The 25,435-nt window shown below is 37.9% G+C and overlaps 1 protein-coding gene across 6 annotated transcripts in view; it reads left to right on the forward strand.

Annotated features, from left to right (window-relative positions):
* ryr2b (ryanodine receptor 2b (cardiac)) overlaps positions 1-24,244 on the forward strand; it is a 57,616-nt gene extending 33,372 nt beyond the window's left edge. For 4 of the 6 annotated variants that reach the window (XM_068327873.1, XM_068327875.1, XM_068327874.1 and 1 more), the window contains exons 66-104: positions 135-216; positions 688-818; positions 924-1,244; positions 1,334-1,571; positions 1,976-2,063; positions 2,184-2,270; positions 2,422-2,583; positions 2,757-2,819; positions 2,907-3,032; positions 3,304-3,416; positions 4,123-4,219; positions 5,665-5,795; positions 6,764-6,815; positions 7,145-7,195; positions 7,563-7,662; positions 7,859-7,938; positions 8,664-8,740; positions 8,870-8,943; positions 9,243-9,323; positions 9,449-9,537; positions 10,806-10,934; positions 11,082-11,186; positions 12,622-12,703; positions 12,817-14,105; positions 14,260-14,309; positions 14,545-14,689; positions 14,819-14,905; positions 15,376-15,582; positions 15,780-15,910; positions 16,104-16,146; positions 17,617-17,753; positions 18,035-18,095; positions 18,411-18,557; positions 18,699-18,833; positions 20,157-20,313; positions 20,563-20,627; positions 21,703-21,803; positions 23,006-23,057; positions 23,963-24,244. In XM_068327873.1, coding sequence (XP_068183974.1) covers positions 135-216; positions 688-818; positions 924-1,244; positions 1,334-1,571; positions 1,976-2,063; positions 2,184-2,270; positions 2,422-2,583; positions 2,757-2,819; positions 2,907-3,032; positions 3,304-3,416; positions 4,123-4,219; positions 5,665-5,795; positions 6,764-6,815; positions 7,145-7,195; positions 7,563-7,662; positions 7,859-7,938; positions 8,664-8,740; positions 8,870-8,943; positions 9,243-9,323; positions 9,449-9,537; positions 10,806-10,934; positions 11,082-11,186; positions 12,622-12,703; positions 12,817-14,105; positions 14,260-14,309; positions 14,545-14,689; positions 14,819-14,905; positions 15,376-15,582; positions 15,780-15,910; positions 16,104-16,146; positions 17,617-17,753; positions 18,035-18,095; positions 18,411-18,557; positions 18,699-18,833; positions 20,157-20,313; positions 20,563-20,627; positions 21,703-21,803; positions 23,006-23,057; positions 23,963-24,058 — 5,462 coding nt within the window. In that variant the 3' untranslated portion in view covers positions 24,059-24,244. Of the gene's footprint in view, positions 1-134; positions 217-687; positions 819-923; positions 1,245-1,333; positions 1,572-1,975; positions 2,064-2,183; positions 2,271-2,421; positions 2,584-2,756; positions 2,820-2,906; positions 3,033-3,303; positions 3,417-4,122; positions 4,220-5,664; positions 5,796-6,763; positions 6,816-7,144; positions 7,196-7,562; positions 7,663-7,858; positions 7,939-8,663; positions 8,741-8,869; positions 8,944-9,242; positions 9,324-9,448; positions 9,538-10,805; positions 10,935-11,081; positions 11,187-12,621; positions 12,704-12,816; positions 14,106-14,259; positions 14,310-14,544; positions 14,690-14,818; positions 14,906-15,375; positions 15,583-15,779; positions 15,911-16,103; positions 16,147-17,616; positions 17,754-18,034; positions 18,096-18,410; positions 18,558-18,698; positions 18,834-20,156; positions 20,314-20,562; positions 20,628-21,702; positions 21,804-23,005; positions 23,058-23,962 lie in introns of those variants that run through there. The other 2 variants (XM_068327878.1, XR_011037373.1) reach the window with 2 other exon arrangements.
* The last annotated feature ends 1,191 nt before the right edge of the window (positions 24,245-25,435 follow it).

Genomic DNA, 25,435 nt, shown 5'->3' on the forward strand with positions numbered 1-25,435 from the left:
AGCCAGCCAGCCAGCCTGCCAGTCAGTCCATCTCTCTCTGCAATTGTGTGTGATTAGCTTTCATGCTCAGTGTCCTTGGACACTTCCAGAGGAATGTATCAACAACCTCACTAAGCATCACCTTGTCTTTCCAGTTGGGAGCATCCAGATCTCCTGTTACAGGATCCTCAACAGCCTCTACGCTCTTAGCACCAGGACCACCATCTGTATAGAAGGGTACTGCCTAATGTATCTTACTTTGGAAAATTACAAAATGTGCTGATGACCTTTATGTCTAACTTGAATTCTGCTTTATCATCTTTTAATATCACTTTACTTTTCATATCTCACTTTGGATTGAAAACAATGCTTTTTTTCAGCCTCCAAGAAATTTTTGATTCTGCCAGTGTTTCTGTCCGTCTGTTGGTTTGTCGACCTCTTTGCAGGATTGCTTCACCGAAAGTCATTTATAACCATTTTAAGAGAGGATCAATGCAGTTGATTTTGGTTGTGATCTGGATTAAAACTAATATCTCAGGCCACAGAATAACACTCTTTGATTTCTTTTCTTTTCTAGATGTCCTAGGTAAAAGACTTGATCATCGAAATTGTAAAATTAATAAAACATGATACATGAGTATATTCAGCATTATTTGGACCTCACATGTATGTACTATGATCATATCCTAACGCAGCTTTTCCATGCAGGCTCAGGCCAGCAGCAGGACTTTGTCTGGCAGCACTGAGTGGAACTTTTCCTGTATGTTTTCTGGAGCCAGCCCTAAACCACAAAAACCCATACTCTATCTACAATGCTATGAGTAATACAGAAAAAGAAGGTAAAAGACACTGATGACCTTTTGTGTGTTTGATCTGCTATCCCTGAAATATTTTAGCCCTCAAATGTTCAATTCTGCTGGTTTTGTCTATACATCTGTTCTTAGAACTCGGGCTTCCTGATCAGGTGGAGGACATGTGCCCCCTTTTGCCGTCCCTGGAACAGGTCCTGAGGGAAGTGGATGAGCTAGCAGGGTCTGGTGCTGGAGCTTGCCAGGCCCACTATATTCATGTGGCAGAGGTTAGCTTGCCCATGCTGTGCAGCTACATGTCCCTGTGGTGGCATTGGGGCCCTGAGGGCCAACCAGACAGCCCGGCCTGCACTTCCATCATTCCTCAGCATGCCAGTGACCTACTTGGCAACATTCTCTGCATTATTCATAATCACGTAGGGGATAGCCAGGGTAACTGGATAAAACAGATGGCAGGTATTGTGTTCTTCTCCGATAATGGGGTGGATTACTTTATTCCACATAAGCTCCTGTTCCCTGCTGTAAACAGCTGTCATGCCTCTCAGTTTTTTCTCAGCCAATCATTTGCAAAGCCCACTCTGAACTGTTGAAGAGCCACTTTCTGCCACTGATGGAGAAGTTGAGAAAGAGAGGAGAATGTGTGCTGCTGGAGGAGGAGAAGATGAGAGGAGAGAGCTGTGATACGTCAGAAGCAGAGCCACAGATACAAGAGAAGTTCACTATACTAGTCCGAGACCTATATGCCTTCTACCCCCTCCTCATTCCATTTGTGAATTCTTATCGGTAAGGCGTGCTGCCAAAAACCTGAGATGTGGAAGAGCAAACTGGCTAAGGACAAATTACCTAGGAGACTTTTCAAGGATTTATAAACTCACTGGAAAGTTATACTTATTTTACTTTATTTGACGATGTTATCACCAGGTAGTCTCTGTAATTCTTTAGAAGCCTTTTTGGCAATAAACTGTTCATAAATATTTGTTGAAATGGTAAATCATTGCAATAGATCAATAAATCAATTGAAACAATTTATTTCAGAATTTTATACTGTTTTTATATAAAAAACAAAACATGTTTGAAATACATAAAATAAGTCTTAATGGCAGTAAGTGGTCAATCTACTTGTTAGTTCAGTCATATGTTTCATTTTAAATTCTGCAATGATAATGCAATTTGTGTCTCTGTCTCAGTGCCAGCTGGCTGAAAGACTCAAACCCCGATGCGCAGCAGCTGTTCCGCATGGTGTCAGAGGTCTTTATATTCTGGGCAAAATCTCATGTGAGGGTGGTACATACTAATGTTATGATAGTAATTACTTTTCTAATGTTAGTGCTATATCCAGGTGAATGTTTACCCTTTAAAGCATGTCTTATTTTCCACTTGTGTTTGATTCACCAGAATTTCAAATGGGAGGAGCAGAACTACGTTGTCCAAAATGAAATTAACAACTTGGCATTCCTGGTCAAAAATGACAAAATCTCCAAGGTCAGCCACATTAAATTGACCTTACTGACATTACCTTGAGCGAAAGCAGCTCTTTGCATCACACTTTGGATCCTATCAGTAGTTATGTATCCAAGCTGTTGTCAGTTAATTTTCAATAAACTTCATTAACCTTAAACCTTTACGTACTCAGTTTGACCTTGAGGAGAGGAGGATGAAAAGGAAGGGGGATCGTTATTCCACACACACTTCTCTCATTGTGGCTTCCGTGAAAAGTCTGCTCCCTGTGGGGCTCAGGGATTGTTTTGCAAGTGACCAGACCGTTATCACACTGGCTAAGGATGGGTTCACTCAGGTTGGTTGGAAATACCCCAATTACTGTAGTCCCCATGATGACAGAACATTTAAGAGTTAGGTTACAGTGGCACAATTGTTTTTTTTTGATAATCTGCCGTGTGGTGAGATTATAGTGAACATGTGAGAGTCTTAGTGAGAGTCTTAAATTAGCTCAATGTTTGCTTTCCATAGAAAAACACAGAGGATGAAATCCGAGACCATGTTCTCAGTTGCCTTATACATCTCCAGACTCAGGTAAGGGGCATCATTGCACTTTAAAAAAATATCTTTAATGAATTGTTGACACAGCAAAAAAAAAGGTAATATTTTTATCATGTAAAGACATCAAACTGCCTGAAGAAGGAAAAACTACAAACAGACCCGAGCCATCCAGAGACAATGAATGACATCCAAAAAACTGTGGACAGGATTTTAGAGATTGCTCGAGTCCTTTATTACTTGGACCAGGTAAGACTTTAAAACAATATAAAACCAAAATCAGCAGTACATTCAGAAATAATTTTCCTAAACTTGCCAAACATTTGTACTCTTCAGCAGCACTCAACTTTTAGCACCAAAGTGCCACAAACTGTTAAGAGGAGGAATTTTCTGTTGACCAAAGTTTCCATGATGGATCTTTGTCTGTCTGCTTTTAAGGAACTTATTTTAATATGTCATAGTATAGCCTCCGTTTCAATGTTGCATCTCCTTATAAGTCTATTTTTGATTTTGTGTTCAGGTGGAACATCCGCAGAGATGTAAAAAGCCTGCTTGGCACAAAGTACTACCTAAACAGAGGAAACGAGCAGTGGTGGCTTGTCTCAGGATGGCTCCCCTCTACAACCTACCCAGGTACCAGCATTGTATAAATATATGGAGGCTTTGCACCCACTGCAATGTTGTTCTTTGGAGAATTTCATATGAAATGCAGTAAACCATTCAAAGCAGCACTGTTTGCCTTACAAGGGTGGAATGGGGGCATCATTGTTGTTCTGAGGTAGTAACTGCAGTGAATGGATACTTGTAAAACAGAAGTGAGCCAGCAATGTCATGAGACAGGGTACATGTCATGTTTTGGCAATGTGCTTTTTGTGCAAGTCACGAGTGGGGGGATTTCAAAAGCCACAAGGAACAGTTAGACGCTAACGTCAAGAAACTCAAGAAAATCACCCCAAACTGTTTGTAAATTCAGGAGACAGTGCAAAGCCCTTGAGGTCCTGAAGTGTCCTCAATCAACCGCTATTTCACAGGATGGTGTATTATTATTGTTACCATGCTATATGGACATATTACACATATACTGGTTGCTGTAATACATTACATTTCACACCCATTCTGCTATGACTAAAATTGTTCAATGGGGTGTTTCTATGTCACCATTGTTTGTTCAATAGATGAAGGATGGACTTAAGAGGCCTTGATAAATGGACATTAGTAAATTCAAAACTCTTTCATTGTTAAATTGTTGACATGTTAAATTGTCTGCTTTTCATTCTTTGGATTCCTCTTCTGGAAAGTGCAGCTCACTTGTTGGGCCATCCTTCCCTTTTTTCCCCAGGCACAGGGCTGTCAACTTGTTCCTCCAAGGCTACAATACATCCTGGATATCAGCCGAGGACCGAATCTTTGAGGAGAAGCTTGTGGAAGACTTAGCTGTGAGTGTGATATAGAAATCATTCATTCATTCATTCATTCATTCATTCATTCATTCATTCATTCATTCATTCATTCATTCATCTTCAACATTCGTTTCTTCCACTGTCATGGGTTGTGGGGTTGCTGGAGCCTATTCCAGCAGACTTGGGGCGTGACGCAGGGTACACCCCAGGCGTGACACGAGTGCACCGTGGATATAGAAATCAGTCATGTAAAATTATTCTGAAATAAAAATTATAGTTGGCTTTTATTCTGAAGTATGGAAAGCTAAGAAAAAAGTCCTTAATTGCTGCTTTGCACTTATGTCGCACTCTATGCCAATACAACAATATGCTGATTTGTGGTATAAACAGAATGACCATGCTTTTCCGTTTTGTACAGATCCTGTTTGACATTTATCAGGCAAAATGTGTCTGAGGATTGGAAAATTTTTAGTTTTTTAAAATTACAAGCAGACAAGTGAAATATTCATATTGATTGACAGATAGGAGTTGAACACCTTGTCATTGATTAGTGGGTGAAAGTCTGAAGCATCGATCAAGCTGAAACAATCTAAAGCAACCATGTTGGTAATGCTGGCAGTGAACTCAAAACCTGATCAGCTACAGAAACTGTGATTTTCAATTCTAAAACGCTTCTGGATTTTCTTCAGTAAGCAGCAAAATTGTGAAAACTCAAGGTTGAGTTGAAGAGTGCAAGGTACATAAGTTACAGCTCTCCTGACACTCAATCACCATCAACCTGAGGGCTAACTGCTGCGAAAAGATATTGAATAACAAATCAATTACGAATCCCAGGTATGGCATGATCTCTGTTCTCCATTCAGCACCCAGAGATAGGGAGAGGGAGAGGGAGAGATAGGGAGAGGGAGAGGGAGAGGGAGAGGGAGATGGAGAGGGAGAGGAGAGAGAGAGAGAGAGAGAGAGAGAGAGAGAGAGAGAGAGAGAGAGAGAGAGAGAGAGAGAGAGAGAGAGAGAGAGAAGAATTTGATTTTGATTTTTAAAATCACATTTATTCACAAAAGCCAAATTACAAGATAATCACATTGACACAAAATCCAAAAGAGATTCATGTAAAAAGGAATTCACATCTCAAAAACAAACAATGGTAGGATTTTCATCAGTACAGTACTGTGTGTTTCCTGAACAAAGAAAACATCTAACCTTTCAACATTTATAAGAAAGAGATTCACAGCATTGTATGTTAGATATGTGTGTTGATTTTTGTAGTAGTAACAGCAATTATGTTGCTCTGTCTACATTTGCCTTTTTTTGACATTATTCTCAAATATAGACTTTCAAACTCTATGTGTTTTTAGAAGAATTGAAACAACTGTGTGTTAGCAAGAACTAACTCGCCTTGCCTAAACACAAACCACTGTCAATTGCTAGTTCCATTACCGAAAATAACATACTTGTGTTTTCGCTCTCTCCCTCAACTGTAGAAAGATGGACTGCCGGAACTGTGTGAAGGTGCCAAAGGGGAACGAATAGACAAGAAGGAAGATGGCAAAGCGATTGATCCCCTCCTGCAACTCATCACTCTCTTTAGTCGAAGCGCCCTGACAGAAAGGAGGTCTGATTTGCTCATCATAAAAAGATAATATATAGTTAAAACCCCAGTCTATTTTTATTCCTGGTCACATCAATGAGCCAGGAAAACTAATACTGTAATCAGAATTGTTTAATTGTTGATTTTCAAATTCTGTGATAATGTGTTTTGAAAACCTGAACTCTGATACACAGTATGACATTAATTCCACGTGGGGTTACTCCATGTAAATTATTTTGCTGGTCGAAGTATTTATTTGCCATTGGTACGCTACTGGCATTGTGGCTCTTGGAAGAGAGGAATGACTTGCAACACGTATTTGCTCTGCTGTGCTGTTGAAGTGCTGGACTACTGTGGTGATGGATGTATAGCTGAACATGTGAAGTCTCACATGCATCATCAGAGGTCATCTGCCCTAAAGGCGTGAATAGAGGTGCTCAAGTCAGGTCACGCGTGAGTGTGATATTCCACTCTAAATTACTCGCCTTCGGACAACAGGGGTTATAGTCATAACATATGGACAAAAGCATTGATTAGGAAACATAATATTCTCCAGCTTAATACCTAAATCTGTTTGTTGAATAAATTTAGATGTAATTTTTATTATAGTTCTCCGATAGTGGTGTTTGCTTGAGCCACTGGTCCAACTAAGATATAAATGTTCAAAGTACTGGGCAGCGTGGTGGCGCAGTGGGTAGCACTGTCGCCTCATAGGAAGAGTTTTCCAGGTTTGAGTCCTTTCTCCTTTCCCTCCAGCTTTCCTCCCACCTCCTAAAAAATGCAATTTAGGTGACCTTATCAAAACAATTTATTTATATGTAAACATCATACCACTTCTGGAGGAAAGGATTGCACTTTAAAGTTCTGAATGGATTTATTTATGGTCAGCGACACATATCATCCTGTCAATGAACAGTGTTTTAAAGAGATCTGTTTGTGTTCTTGCATCTCTCCCCATTAATATTTTCTGTTATATCTTCTATCATTTACAGCAAGCTTGGAAACGACAGTCTCTTTCAGTCATACGCTGCTATTATGGCCAAGGTAACCGAGCATGAAGGATAATAGTGTCTAAATATTTGTTAATGTGATGAAATAATTGTAAACCCAAACAAAGTGTGAGTGTATTTAAGATGGTTCTGGTGGATAAAGTAATGCTAAATACAGGAGACGAGAACAGGAACCGTACAGTAGCTGTTGTTGTTGTTGAAAGCAGGAAATATCTGAGTCAAATTGTATTGATTTAATTCCATAAAGATGCAGAAGTTTTTGTTCATGTCATATGCATTACTAAAATGTAAGCATTTGGTCTACACTGATTATTTTGTACCTTGGTTCCATCAGCACAAACTGTGTTTTGTTTGCTCTTCCAGAGCTGCCACAGAGAAGATGAAGTTGAGGAACAGGAAGTGGAAAGCTTTGAAGTGAGTGAATGAGCTGCTACTGGTGAGGCTAGTATTGTTTGCTGCTGGTTAATATACTAGTACCACTACTACCAGTACTACTACTACTACTACTATTACTACTACTACTACTACTACTACTACTAAAATACTACTACTACTACTACTACTACTACTACTACTACTACTAATAATAATAATAATAATAATAATAATAATAATAATAATAATCAGCAGCAGCAGGATGTATTGTTGTTGCTGTTATGTTTCATTGACATTAACGTACTGGAAACCAATGGATGAAGTTATGTAGTAAAATTTAACTTGAAAATTATATAGTCATCTAAATCTTATTAGATAAATATAAAAAAAATCTTCTGTGGCTCAGGAAAAGGAAATGGAAAAGCAGAAGCTGCTCTACCAACAGGCCAGGCTGCATCGCCGTGGAGCTGCTGAGATGGTGCTACAAACAATCAGTACAGCCAAAGGTAGGAAAGGGTTAAATAATCAAGTACATGACTTACATCAAGTGCTGCCTGTTGCTTAGTTGTGATGAGCTTTATCCTGGATAAGGAGAAGCTTTTCTACGTGCTTCACCTCCTAAAATGTGAATCAAGTCTTGTGGTGGTCATACAATATCATTCTGTTTGTCTACTGATTGTGATCATTTTCACTTTCTGTCAGGGTCGATGAGTTCAGTGATTGTCCCAACGCTGAAACTGGGTATTGCTCTTCTGAGCGGAGGGAATGCTATTGTTCAACAGGTAGAAAAAGAAGAAGAATAAAGAAAGATCCTTCTTTAATCCCTCAACGGGGAAAAGTCTTTTTTCACTCAATATATTTTCACACATGTAAAGGCTGAAGTGTGATCACATACACAGACACACGTGCACACGAGAGCAAAAACACACACACAGGCGCATGCCAGCACGCACACGCGCACACGCGCACATGCACGCACATACATGCACATACACAATAGTTTGTGCAAGTAAGGGAGAGAGATGGTTGAGTGTAGGGCAGCCATGTAGCAGCACCCGCCCTACGAGCCTTTTGTGCAGGGATATTCAATTAAAAGTCACGGAGGTCAGTTCACATTCCATGCTTTACTTCTCCATTTCAGGCAGGGACTAGAGATGCTAATACCTGTATCATGAAACAAAAATCATGATCAATTAAAGAATTCAGAATTCTTTAATTAAATAAATACTTGAGATCTTTAGAAGATGGTAGAAAGTAGGGAGATACATGGAAGTTCGTCTTAGCAGACACGAACAATACTTTTAATACTATTTTTATTCAGATTAAGGCTTGTCCTCAGCATGTGGATTCTTTGGCTATTAACAAAATATTTCTTACATAATGAAATTCAACATATTGGTTTGAACACAGCAGCACATCTTCCAGTAATAAAAATCATATGATATCAGCGTCAGATGAGATCCTGCTACATTTTTCATCCATCCTCTTTGATGCTTTGTTTTGTTAGAAAATGTTGGATTACCTGACAGAGAAGCAAGACGTTTGCTTCTTTCAGAGCATGGCAGGACTCATGCTGTCTTGCAGGTGATTGACAAATAGAAAATGTTGCCTCCAAATGCCACAAAGGCATCTATTATATATGGATAAAAATGGTACAAGTGTGAAATCTTTTGTTTTTATTTTTTTTGTGGTGTGTATGTGTTTTACATTCAGCGTTCTGGATCTGAATGCATTTGAGAGGCAGAATAAAGCTGAAGGATTGGGCATGGCCTTGGACAAGAATTCAGGTGATGTATTGAAATGAAAATATACAATCAGCTGCTGTGGAGTCAGTTCATTGGGCATATAGACAGGTATGAAATTCCTGGCCTTGAACATATTCTCTCCGAATCCCCATTTTTTAAAATTCTCTTCCTGAAACATCTGCCTACCTTCACTCTGATGCAGACTGATTTTTTTTATGTTCCCTTGCCTCTCCAAATTCTTCTACATGCTCTCATTCGTTGTGTTATACATTACTATTGTAGCATTTCCTGTTTTGCCTTTCATCCTTCTATTTTTTTTTTACACTTTACATTGTTTTCAGGAGATAAAGTGATGCCAGACAAAGATATAACTTGTGACCTCTTCCGATTTCTACAACTACTATGCGAGGGACATAACTCAGGTTACTTTCCCATATAGATTATATTTATTTCTGTATCTAAATCACAGGACCATACACAATAAATGTACATCAGAATCGTAATGTCTGTCTGTCTGTCTGCTTCTGTCTGTTGCTGTCTGTGTTAGGATTCCAGAATTACTTGAGAACACAAACGGGCAACAACACCACTGTAAACATCATAATATCCACTGTGGACTATTTGTTGAGAATACAGGTAACCTCATAGAGACAGATATGCTGTTGGGGGAAATTGTTTCTGTCCAGAAAAATCTTGAACTAGCACACAACTGAAGGTCGGTATCGACATCAGGGTTTAATAGCCCTGATGGTGGCACTGCAACAAACATCTCACACTCAAAACTTCATAGCACTTTTTAACAAAACATTTATAAATCCTGTGACTTTATGACTTTTTCAAAAATGAAATTTGAATTGTGCAGACTAAGGACTGCATGTCTATCACAGTTCAAAGTCTGATTTTCTCAAAAACTGTATAACTAGCCTATTGGTATTTCTTCCTAAATTAACATTGGACTTGCATAGAGAAATATGAGTCAACAATGCATCAAACTTTTAACTCATCCACAAGAGAATGGATGGATAGATGGATGGAACGATGGGTTGATGAATGACAATAGAGCATACGTCACATATTGACCATTCAGTTATTGTAAAAACAAATAAAAATTACAAATTTTAAAAACAATCAGAAATCTCTATTTTGCCTCAATGAACTATACAAATCCTCAGTGTATTTGTGTTGTGTTTTGTTTGAAATATGCCTCTACATCCCTACACGAAAAAGTCCCAGCACTCCTCAGTGCCTCCATTTATTTGAAGTGTGAGCCCCTAGTGATGCATATCGAACATTTTTAATCAACATTGCTCTGGGGACCTCCTGCCCTGCATGTTTAGACATTTCACTTGATTCAAATGATCAATTATTTGAAAAAGTCAGAAATGTGTCTAGGAATGAAAACATCTTTAACATGCAGGGAAAGTAGTCCACGGGACTATGACTGAGAGTTGCTGGTGTTAAGATTCATGATTTAAAAGAAATTTTTAATCCAACACGATTTAAACATTACAATTTTTGGTTGACAGGCCCTCATGTATTTGTTATATCCGCATGTGAAGCCACCTCCTAATTCTTGATCGCTCAAAGCAGTTCTTGAGGAAGTTCAACAATACCCTGACAAGCCATCGATGAAAACTATACGTTTAATTCCCTGATGATGCAGCATGAACATTTTATGTCTACTAACTTATTCTGCTCTTTGAATAGGTGACATGACTTCAAGGCTTAATGACTCTTTCATACAATTCTACTAATTGATCTCCGTTATTTACCATCAGTCTCTTTTTTTTTCCTTCAATTTTTATCTCATGTTTCTCCTCAAATTTCAAATCAGTGGCTATAATTCTATATTTCATTCATATAACATACAATATTTAACATTTTCTTTCTGTGCCACATTGCAGGAATCAATCAGTGACTTCTACTGGTACTACTCAGGGAAAGATGTAATTGATGAGCATGGCCAGCACAATTTCTCTAAAGCCATTGAAGTGGCCAAACAGGTCTTCAATACACTAACTGAGTACATACAGGTCAGTCAGCTTCGTTTCTCTGGTGTCATAGTTATTAATAGTCTGAAATTCAAAACATTAGTCCTCTGGCTATTTACCTTAATATCTGTTTCTTTCTACTAAATGAGACACTGAAAACCAGAAAGCTCATATATCTTGTTCATCCAGGGCCCATGCGCTGGGAACCAGCAAAGCCTAGCTCATAGTCGTCTGTGGGATGCCGTGGTGGGATTCCTCCATGTCTTTGCCCACATGCAGATGAAGCTTTCTCAGGTTTAGTACATTGATCCACTGAAAGACATAAAATACAATTAGATTTTTTTCTCTGTAACACTGAGAACCTCATTTCTACCAAACTGTGTGATTTTGTTCGCCTTGGTACATGTTGCAATAGTTATTTTCGTATCTCCATTGTGAAACGCTATGGTTGGTACGAATAGAACCACTCTTTACTTCCTATTTCTTCAGGTCCCTCTTTTGAAGTGCCAAGTCACAGAGACATCCTTTTTTTCCAATCAATCTTTAGCGCTACTTGCAGCCTTTTCTCAAACAAGGCTTGTCTCTGTATAATGAGCATCTATCTACTGCAGGAAAAAACAGAAAAAGTGTATGTGCAGGTGGAGAGTGCTGTGGAACCGATGAAAGAGCAGAGAGCAAAAGTTACCAAGAATAACTGAGTAGCGGAAAATGCCAGTTGTTTTTACTTTCTCTTTGTGAGGGTATATTTACAGTAGCATATGAGCAGCATGACAGTTCATAAATGGTGCAGCTATTCTAGATAAGGTTTATATGTATATTGGCCATTCTACCAAATTCGTGCAGAGTTCAGTTGGAGACACATTTTTAAAAGTTGTTGTTTTTTTTCCCCAAAACCATACATAAATTGTGCCATGTTTCTACGGTACAAATCTAGAAAAGGCGCAGTCAAATTTCATATATTAATGCCTTGCCTGTTCTTGAAATGTTTTCCCGCATCTGAAATGTGTCACTACCGTAACACAGCAACACATTAATAAAAACTATTATATTAATTTGTTAAAATTTGTAAACATTCTGTTTAAAATAAACCAAACATATATTTTAAAATATACCATCGGAAAAAAATCTTTTAAGTATTATTTTCAGGGATTGAAATTTAGGGGTTGGAGATTGGGACAATTACTTCCCGATAGAAAGTACCTAGGAAGGTAGCATACATGATGAATTACTATCTAGCTAAAGTATTGTGTTTAACTAGATCACAACATAATCTGTGTAAATATTGAAAGTCTGAATTCTTAATTGTTTTGTTAAGTAGCTTTTTTATTGTGGGACGGCAATTTGCACAAATTTGGTAGAATGTTCCATATACTGTACAGTATATGGCTTACAAAGTTTTTCTAAAATCATAATGAAAAGTACAGAGCATTAATCAATAAGTGATCTTTATCATCTGACGTGACCTTTCAGTGTTTCCTCTGCTCACAAGTCCTTCGATAATAAAAAAGTAGCAACTAATTTCCCTAAGGAAAACCAAAGAGACTGAGTTGAGCTAGTGGTACACAGTCGAAATGACGTCATAGTAAGGTAACCATTTTTTGACCACGTTTTTATTTAATTCAATGTTCCTTGCATTTCTTACTTTTTACAATTGTCTTGCAGGTAAGCATTTGCTGAGATGGGTGTGTATGGAGTTTACTAAGCTGTAAAAATATGCTCTTATACACAGGATTCAAGGCAAATCAGACTTCTGAAAGAGCTGATGGATTTACAAAAGGACATGGTTGTCTTTTTGCTCTCCATGCTAGAAGGTAGAATTTTTGAAACTTTAGTTTTCTTCAATTTTTAGTCCCAATTAATTGTTATTTATCACTAAAAATAATAATAAACCTTCTTCCTTCTTCCACGTGTCTCTCACCTGCAGGGAACATTGTCAACGGAACTATAGGAAAGCAGATGGTGGACATGCTGGTGGAATCCTCAGGAAATGTGGAGATAATCCTTAAATTTTTTGACATGTTCCTCAAACTCAAAGACTTCACTACCTCAGAGGCTTTCAAAGAATATGACCCTGATCGCGACAGGTTCATCTCCAGGAAAGACTTTCAGAAAGCCATGGAGAATTGCAAACGATTTTCTCAAGCGGAGATTCACTTCCTCCTCTCCTGCTCAAAGACTGAAGATAGTGAAAACATTGATTATGAGGCCTTTGTTGATCGTTTCCATGAACCAGCCAAAGACATCGGTTTCAACATCGCTGTTCTCCTGACAAATTTGTCCGAACACATGCCCGATGATTTAAGACTGAGGTCATTTTTGGAGCTGGCAGATTGTGTCTTGACTTACTTCCAGCCCTGTCTAGGACGTATCGAGATCCTTGGCAGTGGGAAGCGTATCGAACGTGTTTACTTTGAGATCAGTGATTCCAGCCGTACGCAATGGCAGAAGCCTCAGGTCAAAGAATCCAAGAGGCAATTTATTTTTGATGTAGTCAATAAGGGTGGAGACAAGGAGAAAATGGAGATGTTTGTCAATTTCTGCGAGGACACCATCTTTGAGATGCAGCTTGCTGCCCGGATATCTGGCTCTGATCATGAAGAGAGACATGCTGAAAAGGGAGGAGGAGGAAAAAATGAAGAAGAAAGGCTGGACAACAGAGGACTGTCTTTCATGTATCGTTGGTTGATAGTGCTGATATCTCTACTTTCTATCAAACACCTGAAGACTCTGATGAAGTTGACCCTGTGGGACATGCTCGTGTCAGCGTTTTTTTTCCTTAGATTGATTTTCAGAGCTCAAGTCCGGTGTTTTTCTCTCTTCATTCGCACCATCATGTATGTGCTGTACCTAGTCTTTGTGAGCGGTGGGCTCATAGAAGGAGCTAAAAGGATGAGGCTATCAGACTTGCTGGGTGGGATCCTAGAGCCAACTCTTGATGAGGTCACAGGGTTGCCAAGTGGCCTGGATCAGCACAGAAAGTACTCCAGCAGTTTCTCCTCCCAGAGAGAATTGAGAGAGATTGGGCAGGGGGCAGCAGTGACCTCCCCCAGGGAGCTAGATGTACTGTCAGACATTTTTGGCCTCAAAGTGAAGAAGGAGGGAGGTCAATACAAACTAATAGCACAAGACCTCACTAGCAGTCTGACTGAGCTATTCAGCTCAGACACCAGAACCACCAATTCAAGGGAATTTCCTGCAAACCATCAGGGGACGGTATGAATTCAATTGGATCTTATATATAGAGCATTATTTTTTGATGCATGTTTTTTCATGATAGTCTCTGTGTTTTCTCAATTTTGCATTGCCTCACTAGTGTTTTATTATTTTATTTTTGATTTTAATTGTTTTTACTGGTAACAATATTAAGGTCAACACCCACGCAGAGGAGGAAAGAGAAGAGAAAAAACCCGACGGAAAGTGAGTCTTCTCTTGAGATGCTTCTTTAACTTCATAACATCCAAGTAGCAGCAGGAACTAACTTAAAAATAAAAATGGTGCATTTTGCAGCGGTACAGTGATTTTAAAGCTACAAAAACTCGTGCTAGTGTCACACTTAGTAACAATTAAGTTATTATGAAGGCAATCAATAAGGTGATTCTTTCAAAATTAAGCTCTTTGACCTTCTCCCTGTTTGTGTTTGGATCATTAACAGGGGGAGGGAATCTCTGAAGAGAACTGGGCAGCAGAGAGCAGAGGCAGAATGGAGCGCCAAGAGATGTTCCAATAAGCTGGAGGAGCCACAAAGCCAACAGTCAACCCTCTGGGAGACAATAATGATTCATAACAAGAGCCTTCTGGTAATAGACAAACACACTAACACATGCTTGTGCACTTGTGAATGCATATGCTAGCAGAGACAAAAAGGCACACTTAATCACTTCCGTTTACTTCAAAAGAGAGAAAACACTTTTTCTTTTTCTTTTCAGAATTGCTTCGCAAGGAATTTTTATAATCTGCGCTTGCTGGCTCTGTTTGTTACATTTGCAATAAACTTCATTCTGTTATTCTACAAGGTAAGAGTGTACTTGTAAGTGATGTAAAACTGAAATTGTGCACCAAGTAATTATACATATTTGCTCAAGTAACATATAATACGTACTACAACAGGAATTTGAGAAACATTAAATTTTTATTATACTGCATTTAAAGAGGCCTAAAGTCTTCAGCTTGGCTGATTAACCAGTTGAACTCTATTTGCTCAAGAATGTCCAAGGGATATCTACTTTATTTAGCAAGACATAGCATTTATTAATTGATTTACAGCTACACAAATTTAAATCAATTCTGATTCACTGGTGATTATGTAAAGATGTCTGATTAATTGTTCTTTTAAATGTAGATTATTCCTAGAATAGTTCTGAACCACCACAGCGCTAAAGAATGACATCAGAGGACTTGAACCAACTGTTTAGTTTTTTGGATGGATGTTGGAATTTGGTGCTGTTCTTCAATACTATTATCATCTTTACATATCTCATCCTAGGTAGCATCCTTGCCTGCTTCACAGGAAGAAAAAAAAGCAGTCACATCTGTTTGTGATCTGGACTCTACTGTTGGAGATGATGAGAAGGCAAACATATATTTTGTGCTAGAAGAGAGCAGTGGATACATGGAGCCATCGCTCCGTTTCCTGGCTGTTGCACACACCATCATGTCCATCTGCTGCATTATTGGTTACTACTGCCTCAAGGTACAGTATAGCACTTTGTGTATGAACCTCTGCAGATCGATAATCATATAGGTTCTGTCTATCATGCAGACATAAAAACAAGAGGGAAAAATAATTAAAAATCAAGCACAATGCTAATAATGATGCTCTTAATTAGATTTGCCAAATTATACAGTGATTCATTATATCATTATTACCTAAGTGCATTTGATTGGCAGGTACCACTAGTGATCTTCAAACGTGAGAAAGACGTGGCTCGCAAGCTGGAGTTTGAAGGGCTGTATGTGACAGTGCAGCCCCCTGAGGAGGACATCAAAGGCCAGTGGGACAGACTGGTCATTAACACACCGTATGTTCATAGTCACATGATTACCTGGGCTGATGTCACAGTAAAATCAAATAAAAATGTGGTTTTATGTAGGTCTTATGAGCTTTCTCTTGTCATACAGTGCAGACACCCTCCACTCACATCAATGTTGCAGCTGTAATTGTAGTTTTCAGTGTATTATAAAGGTTTATTTTTATACTATCTATCTTTTCAGCTCTTTTCCAAGCAATTACTGGGATAAATTTGTGAAGAGGAAGGTAAGTTGACTGCTGCTGAAATATTATACACTTTATATTAAATGTGCTTGTCCTTGAAAGAAATTATGACACTGCAACAAGAAACCAACTGCAATCTGATGAGCTCCTTAATGCCAAGTATATTCCCTTATTAGGTAACAGTGATTTTGATTTTCTCCAAAGGTGGCACAACAAGAGGAATTTATTTCATATATACATGTATGAAAGTAGTTCAAAGGGATGATATCATCCACTGTAGGTACATAAATATATAAATCTCTTCAGTCTAATAAGATTACCTGGTTTTATGGGGATGCAGATATAGTCTCAAGCTTAGTAGTAGTAGTCATAGTAAACTGTCAAATCTTCAAATGTTAAACATCCTCATCAGCGTATGAAAGAATAAAAGCCATATTGTTGACACTATCGGTTTTAATGGTTTGGAATGTCGTGGCAGATTCCTGAACATTAAAAACGTGGACAAAGAGCAGATGGCCTGAATGGTGCTCAAGTGAAACAAGGAAATGGCAACTATGATTATGGGCTCATACTCAATCAAGCAAATATGTTCTGAAATTTCCCTCTGGCAGCCATAACATCTTCTTAAGTAAAATTGTTTTTATTACCAGAAAGTGGGCAAACAGGAGGCTCTTTAGCGCATCATCTCTTATGAAAGAAACCAAATTTAAAACTGAGCCAAATAGAGATTTTATTGAATAGATATTCAAGGCTGAGCCAGCATATAGCATTCATTGGTGGGACTGAATGTTAAGGCACTTCAGTGTGTGCTTCTAGCTACTCGAGTGGCCACTTACTCTCCCTGTGTTTTGCCTGCGTTTATGACCCTGTAATAAAATAGATGGTGCGATGCCTTCAAGTGCTTATAATAATATACTTTTGAATGCAGAGGTTGTGGACATTGCATAGCATATGCTTAAGTGCTTAGATTTGTAATAAAAGAATGACTCAGTAATAAAACACAATTTTGCTGTTGTTGTTTCTGCATAATAAATGAAGCAAAATAAAGTTTCTTATAGCCACAGCAGCACAGAAAAGCAATTAACCATATGTCATATAATAAAGGGAACACTTAATAACTGAAGTTTACTATGAATGCATGATTTATTTTGAAGGTGTAGGTAATAAAACCTTATATATATATATATATATATATATATATATATATATATATATATATATATATATATATATATATATATATATATATATAATGCTGTTACTATCAGCCACTTATAGAAACAGCATGCAATTGTGAGTGTGTATCCACTATACCCCCCAATAAATACTGTAGAGTCACTAGAGGTTTCAGAGAATATGTAGTGATGCACACTTAGTGTCAAGCATCTACTGCCAATTCATTATGACAAAAGCATCACATGGCATTAAAGCCAAATACCTCCTGATGTCTTGTGTTTTACTGACATTGATTAGACTTGATTTCACTGCTATGCTACCCCCCCCCCCCATCAGGTGAGGGATAAGTATGGTGAATTTTACGGCTGTGAGAGGATCAGTGAACTCCTCGGCCTGGATCAAGCTGCACTAGACTTCAGCTCAGACAGAAAAGATAGCAAGATCTTCAAGAAGGACAATATCTGGAGTAACCTGTGAGTAGACAAAATGCCTTTTCATACTTTTGATAATTACTAACCAACACCATCATTAATAGAATTTAGTTAACAATCTACACTGCATGTCTTTGAAAAGTTGTGTATTTTAGTGTGTTACCTAATAGAATATTATTTTATACATGACCAGGGCATGCTGTGAAGAAACCCTCATAATAGTCACCTTATTAAACAAGAGACATGTTAACTTCTAGATACGTAGACCATTTTTAAGCATGTTTTTCCATTATGTGTCTGTGTTGTTATGATGCCTCTTTCAGATTTAACTCCATTGACATGAAGTACCTGCTGTGGAAACTGGGGGTTGTGTTCACTGATAATGTAAGTTTGATTCTATTTAAAATTGTATGGCCTTTGCTCGTTTTTTTTCTGCGTGCCCTCTTGTTTCAATACGGATAAAACAAATAAAGGTGCCAATATAATTTATGTAAACAGATAGTATAATATGACCGAGAGTTTATAGCTCATTCCTAATTTGTATAATCTCTTGCCCTGCTGTGTTAGGGTATTGTTTGATGCGGTAGTGGTTGATGTGGTAATATCCTGTGATTCTGTCTTATCTAAAATACACCTCTGTCCTTATGATCCATATTTCTTCTTTTTATGTTCGTGACATCCTTGCCTGTGGACTTGCAGTCCCTCTTATACTTGGCCTGGTACATGGCCATGTCGGTTTTGGGTCATTATAACAACTTCTTCTTTGCTGCTCATCTTTTGGACATAGCCATGGGCTTTAAAACACTTCGGACCATCCTTTCCTCTGTCACTCACAATGGGAAACAGGTGTGTGTTTACAGTTGCAGTTTGCGCGCATGTGATGTTTGCTTTCACTGTAGGGTTACAGTGGGGTTTTATCAAGATGCAGAAGCACATTAAAGCCCATCTGCTTCTCTTTTTCCTCTTTTAATTCTATGTGTCTGTTAGTTGGTCCTGACTGTGGGCCTGCTGGCAGTTGTTGTTTATCTCTACACCGTCCTGGCCTTCAACTTCTTCAGGAAGTTTTACAGAAAGAGTGACGAAAAGGACATGCAAGACATGAAGTGTGATGACATGCTTACTGTGAGTTGAATCTTCATATTGACATAGATGCAGATTAATAATAGTCTCTACACATAAATTTGTCTACCTTCATCCCATCTGTCCTCTTATCTCTTGATGTTGATCTTTCGAGTACAAACTCAGCCATACATCTCATTTTCTTCCACCTCAGATTGAGAGGGATAGAGAATGGTTCTGATGGTGATCCCTGTTGTTGGACTGGAAACAGCCTCTTGTCTTGGTTCCTCTGCTACTTTTCATTAAATTGATGGACACATGGATACAAAACGGCTCCTTGAGCCTCTGCACAGCTCTTTGTCTGGCAAGACATTAACATCCCCCGCCTGCTTTATTCTGATGAGGCCAATGTCACTCATTCAAGCAGATACATAGGCGGCAAAAGCATTTGAAAAAAACCCTTCAATTATGGGAGACGTGGGATATCATAGTAACCCCTCAGCCATGCTCACTGTTATATATAAAATGCTGGAAGTTCAGCAGCAACAGTGATTTACCATCACATCCCCATCATTAAGTCAGATCGTGAGAGCAAACTTAATCTGCTTTTATGGTTGCAAGTGTTTACTGTGAGTGAAGTTTGATTAACTGCATCTGAGCTAATAAAATAACAGCAAAAGCATGATAATTATAATATAGATGACAAAAAAAGTAAATGCAGAGTATTTAAAGCCACCTACTGGATATATGGAAGCTAGGAACATTAACTCATTTCATGGCATTTACCAACTCACTGACTGGTGGAAAGTAATTAACTGCATTTTCCTTGCAAACCAATTTTACCAATAAAAAATAAAACACAAGCTGCAATAAACAAAAGCAGAACGATGTGTTGTGGGGGTACAACCTTCTTTTAGTTTTTATATCTTTTCATGTACCTATAGGGAAATAAAAAAAATCACCATTTGTTCAAGTTTCTTATGAAATATGTTGTCCTCAAATGCATGGGGCTGTCCTTGCTAGACAGCTTTGATGTAAATTGTTCTCGCCTGAAAGTCATCCATGAAGTCCTTGTGGAAAAATGAAGTGAGGAATATTTATGAAAAAACATTCTACTGTTGTGTGAAACTGTATGAAAAATTCTGCAAAACTGCATGAAGACAAGCATGAAATAGCAGTGAGCAAATTTCAATGTTGCCGTGTTGCTTAAATTTTAAGCATAATGTGTTATCCTTGAACTTTGGAGAATGAATACAGTTTTTCCCCTTACCTCATACCCCTGTTGAAGAGACTGAGTGGGATAAATAGTCTAGGGATAAACTGTCCTGCTCCTCAAATGGAATGTTTCCTACTGTAAACATTTAATGAAAACATCTTGTGCTGCAGTGCTACATGTTCCACATGTATGTCGGAGTACGGGCTGGCGGGGGTATTGGTGATGAGATTGAGGACCCAGCTGGAGATGAATTTGAAGTGGAACGCATCATCTTTGACATCACTTTTTTCTTCTTTGTCATTGTCATCCTCCTGGCCATCATTCAGGGTGGGTTTTGCTCACTAAATTTATATGAAAGCATAGCTTGACACCATATATGTTGCAGGTACCACACACAAAAGCATTTCATGTGCCCTTTTGGCTACAACACAAGATTATTTTTCTTAATGAGTGAGTGGAAAAATTAGTTTATTTTGATGAATCCTTAAGACAGACACCTGTTCTTCAGTGATAAGCACAGAGATGCACATTCATATTTGCAGACTAACAATCACTCAATTGGGATTGTCTTTCCAGGGTTGATAATTGATGCCTTTGGGGAGCTGCGTGACCAGCAGGAGCAGGTGAAAGAAGATATGGAGGTGAGAATCAATACTTTCTATCAAATACATAAACATTGTCTCACGTGCTGCTGACATGTACGTCAAACAACACTTCATATACAAAACTGCAAGATACAATAATACTTCTGTCAGATTCAAGTGTGTGTGAAGAGATACATTACTTCTCTGTACAAGATCAAGTAGATTACATTGTAGGGAATGTCATTTTGAGCTGACCATTGCTTATGCTGTTATCTCTTTATATCTCTTCAATTTTTACCCAGAGATTCTAAAAAAGGAGGTACATGCTTTGTTGAACCCTGTGGATTAGCTTTATCGTCAGGGTGTCAATGCAAAGGTCACTTCTGTGCCTGCAACAGACAAGTATCTGCAGACGTTAAGGTCAAGACAAGCACTTATATCTATACAATCAGCAATAAGTACAAAATTTAGAGTAATCACAACATATGATGAGACCAGGTGCAGGAAGTACAATCAAAAACTGGACAGCATAGGTGATAAGGCAAAAGTGGTGAGCTACAATTAATCAGTCTGTGTGGTCAAACACACACCTGCAAGCACAATGAAGAAACAACTTGCTCAGAGTTAAAGAGAAGAGAATCAGATTGTGGAACATTTATGACTAGCAGTGTATATTTGTATGTAATAGCTATAGTATTGTCTGTCTAAAGATTATTTATTCATTGTTTCGATTACTGTCTGTGTCATCTCTGCTCCACAATGTGTGTCTCAAAACACTGACACAGTGCTGTAGATTTTACAGCGGCATTTTCTAGACTTCCAATTTTAGATACTGTTTGCTCGATGTAGTCAGAAATAATGAATCAGTGTCAACTGTCACCCCCATCCTCCCATAATTTGGATTTTCAAATGGCGGTGACACAAAAAGCCCCGACACATTGCAGCTTTTTACCAGAATAACAATTTATATGACTTAATTTTAAATAAAGGTAGAGGTGATTTACTGTTTATCATCAGAATGATCCTCTGAAAATATCTATGAAAATCTCTCACATGGTAGTGAGTTATCTATTATGCATGTCAAAGGTTTTTTTAAATAATTATTGCATGTATTTTGCATCTCCTTCTGCAGACCAAATGTTTTATATGTGGAATGGGAAGTGACTACTTCGATAAAGTCCCTCATGGCTTTGAGATGCACACTCTACAGGAACACAACCTGGCCAACTATCTGTGAGTTCACTCTTGAACACTGTCATAACTGGAGTTTCATCTATCTCAAACACTGTGTTGTTTCATAAATGTCAATGTTTTAGTTATGTGTGAATCAGTTTTAGTGATGCTGGAGATAACAGTGTTAGTAAGAGGTTCAGAGTCTTAAACCAAGCAATCCAAGAAAAAAAAAAAACAGAGAAACTTACTGCATTTTTTGTATGTGAGCCACAAATGACAAAAAACCTCCACCAACACAAAGAAACAGACATGAGCAGCTAAGATTCTTTTAATTTACAGGACTTTTGAAATGGGCTTAAAAATATGAAAATACTTATAAAATTTGAATAAAAAGTTGAAAGGCCAATAAATGTGTAAAACATTTGTTTTCAGCTCTCTCCAGGAAGAAAATCTTCCCAAAAACGTTGAAGAAAAAGTTAATTGGGTTTTTTCAGTGGTTTTGCTTAACTTAAAAAGTAGACTACAACCTGTGAAATTTAATCACTGAGCTAATGATAAGTCTTCCTACTATGTGGAACATTGAAATGGTTATTTGAAAGGGATTTCTGCATTGTGTGGTGTTGCCACATCAATGGCAGGAGCTTAGAGGCATTTGCACATTTCCAACAGATTCTTTCTTGCTCATATACTGGCAAAGTGAGCACTTTGCCACTATAATCCATTTATGTGTGTAGTGTGTCAAGATGTTAATTGAACAACATGAATTGTGCTATTATGAGGCTTTGGATGATAACATAACAGCATATGATAGCATAACAGCTCCTGTGTCACCAAACAGGAAGTCTTGAGTAACTACAGGTAGCATCGACAGTTTACACATCAGTTTATTGCTGGAAACCTGATGTTGCCACTGTAAACTGAAATTGTTTGTAGAGGTTCTGTTTGTTTATATTTTTGGATCTATTCAATTTTATTTTACTTAATTAAATGATGCATCATCCTCAACATTTTGAATCCCATTAAGTCACAATGTGATGTGTTTAATGTCAAAAATCTGCATCTCTTCAACCATATGTTTAGTGAATATGCAGGTCATATAAGACTGGAATAAATTAATCTACGATGATTTGTGTACATGTTTACATCCATGAAAGGCATCGCTTTGATTTTCCACCTGCCCCCACTGCCATCTGTTGCCAAATGTCAGCTTTAAGTATGTTTTTGAGATGTTTGATGTCAACCGGTCTTCTGCGTCCTTACAGATTCTTTCTGATGTACCTTATTAACAAGGATGAGACTGAACATACGGGGCAGGTATGATAGTTATGTCTTCAAAGTAGTAACACAAGACACGCACTTTTAAATTTCTTTTAAACAGTTCTACTGTCATCAGGTTTTGCATTCCATAATGTATTGTCAGTTCTTCCAGTTCACAATGACCTTTTAATACCAGCATTTGTCACAGCGGTGACAGAGCTTTGCTGCAACCTTCTCGACTAAGATAGAATTGTCTTTCAAAAGCCCTATCAGTCCCAACACACACATTTTATGATAATGCACATGTCAGGCAAACCCTTTAATTAAACCTCTTTTTTTTTTTACTTCACTCGAAGTGGTTTGTTTGAAATTGAAGCCACCAAGTAGTTTCTTTTGTTATTCTCCTCACCATAACATATTTTAATAGCACTTTGCATCAAGGAGCATAGTTGAAAGATATTTTTCACTTGCAAATTAGACACATTTTTTTGTTCTCTTGTGTGTCATGCTTAGTGTATGCAAATCTATACAGATGTGCATCTGAATATAGCAGGACATGTTCAGTTATAAATTGTCATTGTAACAGAAAACCAATAAACCCTTTCTTACGCGGTTGTAATTCTACTTACCTTTATGCTACTATGTGATTTTTGATCAACATGCAGCTTTAGGCTTGAATTATTTTTTGAAATGAGTACATACTATTTCCAGATTTACTTGATTCTGGATTAATGACCACAAATGTTGTGTTGATTCTTTCAACGTAGCATCTTCTTCAGCTTTAGAGAGAAACATGATCTGCTCGATGTAATGTCTATAATATTTCTCCATGGAGCCACAAAAACACTGTAACACAAAAAAATAGTTGTATTTTCAGTACACACTGTTTACTCTGTTATTGTTTTAATGAGGTTAAATTTTGGAAAATAAAGATAATATTGCCACTTTTTTGCCTTTGCTAGGAATCCTACGTGTGGAAAATGTACCAGGAGCGTTCCTGGGAATTCTTTCCTGTGGGAGACTGTTTCCGCAAGCAATATGAGGATCAACTGGGATGACAAGGATCTAGAGCCTTCCTACATATTGTCAGTCAGAAGCCACCGCAATTTATGCCTTTGGCCTCTATTAACTTGATTTGTATGGGCAAAATTTATTTTTTGAGTTTTTCACAGAATGATTGTCCTTTAATCTACACATATATTTATGCATGGATTTATAAACCATAATGATTAAAGAATTTGGAAACCAAAGAATTGGATCACTTTTTTATTTTAAAATATACAAAAAGAAGATTATGTTTGTCTTGGAATCCTGGAGGCATGGCACTACTGAGTGGACAGACCTTCACAATGGGATGACAGGTGTGGAAGGGTCATCGACAGATATTGCCTTCATTATGCAAAGGTCAATCACTGGCCTTACATAGGCTTGCTGCTATGTATTTGTGTTGCTTTTCAGTTCTGTGTGAGTATATGGTTACAACTCACTGAGTGACCAGGACAAAAGGATTTGTGGTCACAAATTCAAAACTTGTCTTTGTGAATAATGTTATTTCCCTAGTAAGGTTGAGCTGTGTACTGTTATTGGTCTGTTAATCATGCTAAGTTACCAGTTTGTTTTAGAATCCATGGAAGTGTAACCCTGGCTTACCTGTAGGTTATCATTATCATCAATAATTGGAACTCTGTGAATTAAGATCTTTAGGTTCAATAAGGAGATTGGTAGTAGCAACTCTATATAGAGCAGTAAGACCTCCAGCACACAAAAAAACACACACACAGACACCGTGGAAGTATAATAAGAAAAATATATTTAAATTGATCAGGTTTTATGAATGTATGTCCCTCCTTTCTTATACCTCGACTAGGCAATTCAAATATATAAATAATACACAAAAATGCTGCAAAAAAAAATAAAATTAGTGAGTGTACATAGGAAAAATGCAAAAAAAATTATCCAATCAACCGTCAACCTTAATATGGTTTAACCCTTCCAATTATCCGTCGTTGGGCCCAACAAAAAAATACATATATATATATATCCTGCGATCTCAGTGGAGGAAAAACAACAACAACAAAAAAGAAGTTCCAAATTCACCATGGGAGAGGGGAAAGAAGTGCTCCTCCTTGAAGTCTCCTATCAGTTTATTCCTACCGTCCTCCTCTTCGGCTCAACTATTGGACGGGGTGAAGTCTTCCCAAGGTTGGTGTTAAGGATCATCCACTTGGTCATCTGGGAGAGTTTTCCCTCAAAAAAAAACCAGCCTGCACAGCCAGAGTGTGCAGAAAATTATATATGGGCTTCACACCAGCAGAATCATCACAATAGAGATGTTTTTTGTTGTTGTTGTTGTTATACTAATAGTCCATTGTCTCTTCATTCACCTCTCAATCAATCATATTAGCGTTTTACTCATTTCCAGAACATTAGCTTAT

Source organism: Antennarius striatus, chromosome 11 (genome assembly GCF_040054535.1).
Source record: "Antennarius striatus isolate MH-2024 chromosome 11, ASM4005453v1, whole genome shotgun sequence".
Lineage (NCBI taxonomy): Eukaryota > Metazoa > Chordata > Actinopteri > Lophiiformes > Antennariidae > Antennarius > Antennarius striatus.